General features: G+C 35.4%; 1 protein-coding gene across 1 annotated transcript; it reads right to left on the reverse strand.

Annotated features, from left to right (window-relative positions):
- Positions 1 to 2,394: 2,394 nt before the first annotated feature.
- LOC110576156 (olfactory receptor 1052-like) lies at positions 2,395 to 3,454 on the reverse strand. The gene has a single exon (XM_021685231.2). The coding sequence runs from the start codon at positions 3,427 to 3,429 to the stop codon at positions 2,395 to 2,397; it is 1,035 nt and encodes a 344-aa protein (XP_021540906.2). The 5' UTR covers positions 3,430 to 3,454.
- Between the last annotated feature and the right edge of the window lie 7,694 nt (positions 3,455 to 11,148).

Raw genomic sequence — 11,148 nt, forward strand, 5'->3', positions numbered from 1 at the left:
CATTCCATCTTCATTAATTTTCACATTATGGGTTTTGACTCCCCTCATTTATGAAATTTTATTGTGCATTACATTTTTTATTTATTTCTATGAGGTTATAATAACTAAACTTTTAAATAAACAATTGTATTGATGAAGGGATTAGGTTTTATACAAGTCTTTTGGGAAGTAATTTAGCAAAGTATCAAAATACATTTTTTCTATGTATTTTACCAAAGAATTCCATTATCAGAAATCCACTGAGATGAAAACAATTAGAAAAATAAAGATTTATTTACAGACTTTATCATTATGATATAAATTTCTTTATAAAGCAAAAACTCTAAGTATATAACACTGGGAGATGGATACTGGAGTAGGCCCAATGTAGCATTAAATTATAGTCTTTGGTTATGAGATATCCAGAAAACTGTTTACCATCGCCTAAAATCTCCCTTATTAGGTGATAGTTTTGCTTTTGGAAGTTCGATTATAACAATAACAGTGATTACTGAATAGCTATTATATTAAAATATTTGACAATAGAATTATTCTGGAAGAAAATATGGACTGTATATAAACAGTAAAATAAAATTTGCTTTAACACATTATATTACATATTTACCTGAATTTAATTGTCAAGCAATAAGAAAAAAATTCCATAGACTTACAGATTTTAACAGGAAGGATTTATTGCTGTGAGCTAAATATCATTCCATTTGATAAACATTCTTTTCACACACTCAAAACCATTGTTCACTACATATTGCAAAAATACCATTAGCCAAAGGTGGTAACAATGATACTGGACAGAGTTTTTGTTGCATGGCTGAGTAAGCAGAACAATACACACTATATGGAATAATGAACATAAGCAACATGGGGTTCTAACAGTCATTTGTTTAAAACACTATCAGCATTTTCAAGTGGCTGTTTTATGGAAGTTTCCTAAAGGTTGATTTTAAGTGAATTCCAATGTAATCTGATAGGACAGAGTGTCTTTGCATTGCCATTTTGGTATTTCTTTTAAACCACTGACATTCGGAGTGTCTGGCTGGCTCAGTTGGTAGAGCATGGTGCTCTTGATCTCAGGGTAGTGAGTTCAAGCTCTATGTTGGGGTGGAGCCTACCTTAAAAAAAAAAAAAGTATTAAACAACTGGCAGAAATGGAATTGCCCTAAAAAGGAGCCTGTGGAGGCGCACCTGGGTGGCCCAGTCAGTTATGTGTTTGACTCCTGACTTTGGCTTGGGTCATGATCTCAGGGTCATGAGATCAAGCCTTGCATCAGCCTTCACGGTCAGCGGGGAGCCTGCTTAAGGTTCTCTCTCTCCCTGCCCTCTGCCCTCCCTCCCCTGCTCGCACACTCTCTCTCTAAAAAGAAAAAAAAAAGGTTGTGGAATTATTTTTAAGTTAAATATTCAATTGTAACAGTTCTAGGTAAAAATGTCATACAAAATACACACAGGGAATTCTATTTGTTTCTTAAAATGGGAAGAGCCCTGAGTGCAAGTATATGGATATATGTGTGCTTGAATTCTATCTTTCAAACGTTGGTCTTCTCTGGTCTTGGGTGAGCTTTTAACTCCATTGATCCTTTGTTTTCTCATCTGTGAAATAAGTCAGCTCCTCTAGAGTTGTAAAGAAGAAGGAAAATTGAGTGCACTCTCTGTAACCGATTTTCATTGAGTTAGTAGGGATTCAAAATAATAATTTACAAATGTAAGGGATCCAAATTACATAGTGGCATAAAATTATTTCCAACTAGAGACACTTGGGATTCAGTTGATGCATAAAGAGACTTTTTCAGAGCTTCTCTTATCTGACTAAAAGCAGGAACCTTTAAGAGTGAGGCTGCTATAACTGCTCTCTCCCTGGGGTGTTTTCTCCCAAGAAAGAAGACAGAGAAGACCACTAGCCCCTGTATAAACAAGCAATATCACAAAATTTCTTCTCTCTCCTTTTTTTCCCTCAGAAGTCTGTTTGTTCTTCCTATAAAAGCCTTTCACATACTAAATTATATGAACCCCTATTCTCTAATTATTGAACAAGCTACTTTTTTTTTTTGCATCTTATATACATATGAATAAACTTTGCCTATTCACCTGTTAATCTGTCTTTTGTCAGTTTAGTTCACAGGTCTTCAAATAGTAAACCCAAGAGGATGGAAGAAGTGTGTTTCCTCCTAGACAGAAGGTACTGCATGTGTATATGTACATATATGCATACATACATTATATATGTATATATATATGTATATATATGTATATATGTCTGTGTGTTTCCAAAAGCCAATAATGAATACATTTGAAAATACCATTTTTTTCCTCCAACAAATCTCACAGGTGTATTTAACAATACACCTGCCTGTAGAATCAATAAACATTCCTTAAAAGTTTCTTCTTGAAAATTCACGGTCACTGAGCAAATATTTTTCTCAAAATAATTCTTTTCATTGCTTCTTTGGCCTCTGTGTTTCTCACACTGTATATCAGGAAATTTAGGATTGGCAGCAAAAGAGTATAAAACATGGAGAGGATTTTGGCTCTATCCTGTGGGTGGTTAGAGCTGCTCCCCAGATAAGTAAATATCACTGTTCCATAGAAGAGAGTGACGACCATTAGGTGAGAAGCACATGTGGAGAATGCTTTATATCTGCTCCTTGTGGAGTGTAACTTCAGGACAGTGAGGAGGATTCCCAGATAGGAACTAACCACTATCAGAAAGGCGGTCACTGATGTCATGCCAGAGAGGACAGTAAATAAGATTTTGCAGTACCGGGTGTCAGAACAGGACAGTTGAAAGAGTAGTGGGATATCACAGAAGTAATGGTTGATGACATTGGGCCCACAGAAAGACAGGCTGAGCAAGCCGCTCAGGTGGGTGAGTGAGCTAGCAGAACCTACTAGGTAGGAAGCAGTCACCAAATGGACGCAGAACGTGCGGGTCATGAGGCCTTTGTAGTGAAGTGGGCGGCAAATAGCCACATAGCGATCATAGGCCATGGCTGCCAGGAGGAAGCATTCGGTGGTCAGGAACATGCTGAAGAAGGAATACTGAAGGAAGCAACCTCGATAGGAGATGACTTTCTGTCCTGCTATGTAGTTCACCAACATTTTAGGAATAAAGACTGAGGAATAGCCCAAATCTAAGAAAGCCAACTGGCAAAGGAAAAAGTACTTGGGGGAATGCAGCTGGGCACTAGCCCAGATGACTGTGATAATCCAAACATTGCCCACCACAGTGGCGAGGTAGATGGAGAGAAACAGCACAAAAAGGATGGTATTCAGCTCAGGGTTGTCGGTCAGCCCCAGGAGAATGAATTCTGTTACCACACTGACATTTCTGTTGGCCATTTGGGTGTCCCCCACTCTGGGGGGTCTGCAGGAAACAAGAGGACAATGAAAATAACTGGAGTATACTGTGAATATATACATCCAATCAACTAGCATCTTTAGAAAACTGCAAGGTCTTAGTTAACAATCACAGTCCACAGGAAATTCAATTCTGTCAAGTGTGAGAAATCAGCCTGATAAGAGACTTTGGTTGACTCAAAGTGTCATCAGGGGGTGTAAACTGACATTATGCACCGTGAGAACCTTGGAGGAATCAAAACTCTCTTGGAAAGGCTCAGAGGAATGTAGGTTTAACAGAAAGAGTTTAGGAGATGGACCTGGGGTAACAGGATATTCCACATTCCAGAACACAAGGCAAGGACTCTGTATTTGAGGAAAAACATCCCTTAACAAAGAACACAAAAACTCAATACGTAACAGGTAAATTTCTGAGACATCTGGCAAACCTACTGTCTATCACATCTTTTTAACTTAGACAAATAAAACATGACATGTGTTACACAATAATATACATACACAATATAAACATGATTAAATTTATAGACTATCCATGAAAATGGAAAATGAGAATTAGGGATGTCTAGAATAGAGAGTGAAAAAACAGTCAATCATTTTATATCATAACATTACTTCTTTGTTAAAATTCACTTGTTCTGGGAAGTCTTTCTCTGCTATTCCAACAGATATTTGTCATCCCATTTTCTGATATCTGAGAGCATTTATTATCCAATGGTGTGGATTAGTCCATATCAGATTTTTTTCATTAAGATTGAATCAAGAAACTTTTCAATATGTTTTGATCCCTGCAGTCAAAAAATCTCAAGTCTAATTTCAAGGACAATGCATATACTTTTGGTACGTTAGATCATGTGTGAATATGGATTTTTATCAAGAAAAGGATTATTAAATTAATTTAATTTTAGGCTTTCTCATATAATCCAGATTACATGAAAAATAAGATTATGATAGCTGGTATATTAGGGGAACACAGGGTTAAGTAATTTTTGAGGAAAGCTTTCTTCATTCCAGGATTTATAGGAATACATGATGGACTATTACACTTTGGGAGTTTCCAATAAAAGAAATCAATATAAAGCATGCTTCATATTAATTTGACAATTGAATCTATTTTCATTGAACATTAATGAACATGGTGTTTCATAATCCAGGCCTTGGTAATATTTCCCTGATATTGAATAAAAAGTGAGAATGACATGGTTTTGTATCTCTGCCCTTTACTCACAGTGTGTTGTAAAGTTATTTAGTAACAATTCAAGTGTTGCAAACCTTGGGACCAGATTGCTTTGATCATGTTTACTTTACTGAAATGCCAGAGGTAAAAAGAAGGACGTGTTCTTTTTTGCTCCATTAAACTGTGATTTCATGTCTAAGTCTTAGTTTCTAGCTTAACTACCATTTCACCTATGAATCTTTCTCAGAAGATAGTTGTGATAAATAACAAAATACATGAAAACTGTCTGGCACAGCCCCTAAATGTTTGCTGTATAGTCAAAGTAAAACAAATAAGTAAAACAAACAGACACCAGACTGTTTATTGACATACCGGACAAATGGCTTTTGACTAAAGTAATATTTTGGATCTTTGTGTTTTTTTGTTTGTTCCATTTTGTTTAGATAGCTTTGCCTGCCTCCCTTGACTTTATTTTTTATTTATTTATTTATTTATTTTTTTAAAAGATTTTATTTATTTATTTGACAGAGAAAGACACAGCGAGAGAGGGAACACAAACGGGGAGTGGGAGAGGGAGAAGCAGACTCCCTGCCGAGCAGGGAGCCCGATGCGGAACTCGATCCCGGGACTCCAGGATCATGACCTGAGCCGAAAGCAGTCGCTTAACCAACTGAGCCACCCAGGCGCCCCTCCCTTGACTTTAAACAAACCAATCTGTTACTTTAACTATGAGTTCCCTCTTAAGTCACTGATTTTGTATTTGTTTCTTTGATTTTCATTTAACAAGTAGTAATTTTCATCTGGACTGCCTTTCATGCCATTTTTCTTTTACTGTAAAGTCAGTTATACACAACAAATTAATCTTTGAATCTAAAAATTAGCTCTGGTAACAGGGTCAAAAATCACCACTCTCTCAGATTTAATACAATTCCCAGCTTGTAATAATTAAATTTTAAAGGATTTCTTTAAATAAATTTCCTTTTATAATTTACATAATTATATGAAGCTCTAAATACACTATGTGAGAATATAGGGAATGAACCCACTAATTTTTTTAAAAAGATTTGTTTGAGAGAGAGAAAGCATGAGTGGGAGGGGCAGAGGGAGAAGGAGAATTTCAAGCAGACTCCCTGCTGAGCACAGAGCCTCACACAGGTCTTGATCTCATCACGCTGAAATCATGATCTGAGCCAAAATCAACTTAGACACTTAACCAACTGAGCCATCCAGGCGCCCTGCAGAGAGCTATTTGATGGGGCGCTTGGGTGGCTCAGTCGGTTAAGCAGCTGCTTTGGCTCAGGTCATGACTCTGGGGTCCTGGGATCCAGCCCCGAATTGGGCTCCCTGCTCAGCGAGGAGCCTGCTTCTCCTCTCCCTCTTCCTGCTGCTCCCCTGCTTGTGGGCTCCCTTGCTCTATCTCTGCCAAATAAATAAATAAAATATTTTTTAAAAAGAGAACTATTTGATGTGGTAATGGTCTAATTATATTTCACTTATCTCAATAATTTGAATAGATCTGAAGCAGATGATTTTTCTTCACATTCCATTCATAGCATGTATTAAGAGTTGCTGTTTTTGAAGACTCAAGAAGCATATATAATTCCTTTGTTAGAGCATATAAATATAACACTTACCTGGTGTTGAGATGAAGCTTAGACCTTTCTCTTAGTTTTCTGACTTGTGCTTATATTTGGTTCAGGGTCTTTGGAGGATGGAATCCCCAGTGATTCTGTGATACCATGTTTCATTAAAAGAGCAAAGAGAGACTTGAGGAAGATAAGGTCCCAGCACTGTCTTTCCAAATTGTAGCAATTCATGGATTTGGCCATTTCTCAGTTTTAGAGAAAACTGTCACATCAATTCGTGTCTCACCTATATAAGCCTCTGCAAAACAACAGCTAAATTATTAAAAATGAATTTTAGCAATGTTTATCATTATAGCTTACATAACATAGTTATATATATATATGTATTTATATATATATTTAGTTTTAAAGAGGCCTAAGTTCCATTTGTTGATGACAATATGCTTCTATATACGTGTATTATTATTGGTAGTAATTTATGGAAAATAGACATATATTTCAATCTGAGATAACCTAAAAGAAGTGGAAGCAATCAGCAATCACTAGATAGAATGCAAGTGTGCATGTGTTGATACACTAAATTGCCTTTCAATATAAGAAATAATTTAGCCAATTAAGACACTAAAATAAATATCAAGTTTAACATTTTTGTCACAGTGGTAGTTGAACAGAAATGTAATTTTTAGAAATCCTAGGTAGGCTGCTACTTGGAGGATAGAATGAAAAATATAAAAAGTGGTAAATCAGAGTAAAATGGAAGCATTTACATATAGTAAAAAAGGGAAGAGGGGCAAATTAGAATAAATAAGTCACTGACACTGGTCAAATGCAACCAAGCCAACAAACACAACTGTACAAAAACAAGGTGGTGAAAATTTGCAGTATATTAAAATGAAGCAATAGTTAAAACAGACTAACTGTTTTTAGGAAATATTATAGGAAATATAGGAAATATTATAATTAATTTTACTAATAAGAATATTGCCTTTTCTTTGATAAGTAAGTATTAAGTAGGATCCTAGTTGGGGTGGTTTTTATTTATTAAATGTTTAGTATGTTCCAGGCACTTCACAACTATTATCTCTAATCATTATGTAATTTTATTTAATTGAATATTCTGATCCATATGATTCACATTATACGTGGCCTGGAATAACTAAAGGAATTGTCTGAAATGCCAGAGGTAAAAAGAAGGACGTGTTCTTTTTTGCTCCATTAAACTGTGATTTCATGTCTAAGTCTTAGTTTCTAGCTTAACTACCATTTCACCTATGAATCTTTCTCAGAAGATAGTTGTGATAAATAACAAAATACATGAAAACTGTCTGGCACAGCCCCTAAATGTTTGCTGTAATGTTTGCTGTAAGGTGTAAAATAACACCTTAATACAACGATTGTCTGATGTAAAAATTTGTGTTGCTTTTATTATTTATTCCATACAGCCTTTTAGTATTAACAGAGTAGGAGTGAACATAATAATGATGGAATTTGAAACCATATTGCATGAAAAATAGTGGAAAAGATAGGAAATATCCAGTGTGAGAAAAATTAGGACAATATTCCTTTTTTTTTTCAAGATTTTATTTATTTATTTATTTATTTATTTATTTATTTATTTATTTATTCATTTATTTATTTGACAGAGAGAGAGAGAGAGAGTGAGAGAAAGAGTACAAGCAGAGGGAGGGGCAAAGGGAGAGGGAGAAGCAGGCTCCCCGCTGAGCAGGAAGCCAGGTGTGGGGCTGGATCCCAGATCATGAGATCATGACCTGAGCCGAAGGCAGACGCTTAACCAACTGAGCCACCCAGGTGCCCCTCAGGACAGTATTCTGATTCAGCAAACACTGAATATCTGAGCAGTCTAAGAATGAAGAGTGAGAATATATGAATTTTAAGACTTCATTAGATATATCTAATCAATATCTAATCAATAAAATTGATACCAACTCTAAAGAAAGAGATGGGTCTTGCTTAAATTGAAAAAAAAAAGTCGTATTTAATTGGTAGAATTTTAACAAGCTAGTTTTACAGGGGAAGGATGACAAACATTGGACATTTGTAGAGGGCATTCTATAGCAGATTAGGTTTTTGATGGGATGAAAATATGCTCCTTAGATATCCATAGTTCTGGGAGTTGCAATTTGTTTACAGGCCACAACTGGCCAAGGACTAACTGAAAATTGCCATCAAAGCTGGAATTGATGTAATCCCTATTGTGTCCACAGCACAAGACCAAATCTCAAATCTTGGGAACCATGAATTCATTACACTGACTGTGGGTCTCTTAATAAATAACAAACATGACCATGGTGCAAATGTACCCGTGACTAGTCCACACAGTGCCAGCAACTTATTTCCCTGATGAGTTAGGCCAATTTCTAAACTACAAACTCCAAGTCTACCCACGTGAAATAAAAAAAAACACATATTTAATAGAGATTCTCTGTGAGCTAAGAGGAAAGTTATGTTAGATAAACATCTGCCAAGTCCTGATTTCTCCAAGTGTTGATGTTGAGCAGTAACCAATTTTATGGATGGGGTAGAGGGATTGGAGCTGAAAAGGCCCATTCTCAATTTTGTATCCTGATATTTTACATGAAATTTGAAGAAATAGCATCAGATATTTCATTCATGAAGTCCTCATTTATTTCTAATTGACTAAGTATATTAACCACCTAAGGATATTTAGAATCTGCTTAACTGAGTTGCATTTACTGATATGTGTGATGCACACACACACACACACACATATGTATATATATGAGTCAGGTATGTATATGGTATATTACCCATTATATAGAATATATTACTCGTTTTCCAATCTTCATCCTACAAATCTGCCACACGCCCTTCATCTGCCTCACAATTTAGGAAAGGGATTTTCTTTTTTATCTTATTTGAGCATCCAGTTACCGTTTATAATATAATATAGTTCCTATATATACTATAATACAGTAACTCTTTGTTAGGATGAGTTGAAAGTCAGTATTAAACATAAACAAATATCTTACTTTTGTTCCATAAAATAACACCCCTCCCACACATGTACACTTAGTAAACATTTTTATTTACATCCTGACTAGCCCCTTATTTTATGAGCTGAGTATTATAACAGAATGAGTTCAATTTGTTTTTCTGAGTTTTAATTATCTGACTTAACATATTATTCCATGTGTTTTATACTCTAGGATATAAGATATTGAATGCTGTTGAAAAAATTGTGAAGAACAATATAAAGTTAGATTTACTTATCATTATTATTTTACCTTTTTACTTTTTTCCGAAAACCAAAACTTTAATACAAATTCATTTATATGAATGTCTCTTAGACATAAATGTCACATATTTGTAGCCCTATGGGACCCAATTTCAAATAATATATTAAATAATTTTAGGGGTGCCTAGGTGGCTCAGTCAGTTAAGTGTCTGCCTTAGGCTCAGATCATGGTCCCTGGGTCCTGGGATGGAGCCCCCCATCAAGCCCTGCATCAGGCTCCCTGTTCAGCTGGGAGTCTGCTTCTCCCTCTCTTTCTGCCCCTCTCCCTGCCTGTGCGTGCTCTCTCTTTCTCTCTCTCAAATAAATAAATAAAATCTTGAAACAAATAAAAGATAAATGATTTTGGAAAATCATAAAGGGTCATACAAATGTTATATGATGTTCTTGGTGTTGTTGGTGGTATCATTATTTCATTCTGAAAAGTAAACTTTCATATGAATTTCTTTGCTTGATTTCTAGTATAATGAGGATGTCAATTTGCTATCTTTTTTCACATTTCAATTTGCTACCTTCACAGATATTGGAGCCATTCACTCATGAGTTTGGCTGTCACTGAGAGGGAAAAAAAAGTTTAATCTAGCCTGCCATGTAAAACCATGCCTTAATATCTATAGAGTATTCAGCTGTCTCATTGTGCTGCTTAGCCTAGTTGCCTCCTATTATTTCAGTATTTAAAGGAATCTCCAAAAATTAAATATAATTTTGTTTGTAAATGGAGATATTCTCTGGAACACTGTTTTGTTTCTAGATAGGAGACTTTACAGCAATTTAGGGGGAAGAGATAATTACGGAAGAATCAATATTTGTGGGCCTGATTCCATCATTATGCACTTGTACATATAATTTGAATCAGAGGGGAAACAGTGGCTTCACATATTTTCCCTTCCTGAAATACATAGCACACATTTCCTCCTGCATAGAATACCTTCAGGTAACTTCTTGTTTAAAGTCTAAAGAATATTCTGGAAGATGTTTAATGGAAAAAGGGAAATGGGTCTGATTATTCACAACTCCCAAACTATCTTTGAGACCTCCTTTCTAAACATGAAGTCAAATTCTTCAGCGTACGTTTTCTCAGAGTATTAGTAACCATCCCACGTGGAGTGGTAGTAAAAGTGTGGCATTCTGTCCTGTTCGGTTTCGTACGCAGTCATGGAAACCAAAGCCAGGAGCCAGAGAATGGTCCAGACTAACCACTGGGAATGAAATGACACAGGCAATCTAGAACCCAAATTCTTTTTCTGACTATTTTTGAGTATTTGCATTTATTTTGAAAAATGTCTGGCTATAAGTAATCCAGGCTAATTTCAGAACATGCATATGCCAGCTTTGTGGATAATTCAAGTACCAATCCTTTTTGCTTTAAAAATATTTTACTTATTTCTGTGCTTAATAGAGAGACTGAGTTAAGAGATATTTTATTACTTACTAATCTTATGTTTGTATCTGTCTATTTGGGTGTCTGTATATTTATTTGTATGTACTCATTTCTACACATGTACAGGAATGAAAGTGTCTTCAACCGTCCAGAGATAAATAGCTTAGATCTTACTATGGTTTTTAGGTTATTTTACAAAATAACCAGGCATATCTCTTGTACCTGTTATTCTTCTAGACTTTTTTCTTCTGTTGTAAAATAGAAGGCTCCCATTAAGTAAACTCTAGGATTCCTTTGGGCTCAAAACTTTAATAAATTCATATAAATATTCTTATCCAGGAGACTTCTTTATATGCTATTTTGGGACACATATGGTGTGAAA

This window comes from Neomonachus schauinslandi, chromosome 11 (genome assembly GCF_002201575.2).
Source record: "Neomonachus schauinslandi chromosome 11, ASM220157v2, whole genome shotgun sequence".
Lineage (NCBI taxonomy): Eukaryota > Metazoa > Chordata > Mammalia > Carnivora > Phocidae > Neomonachus > Neomonachus schauinslandi.

Excerpts from the sequence above, each read along its gene's own strand:
- LOC110576156 (XM_021685231.2), bottom strand. The coding sequence starts at position 3,429 with ATGCTAGTTGATTGGATGTATATATTCACAGTATACTCCAGTTATTTT.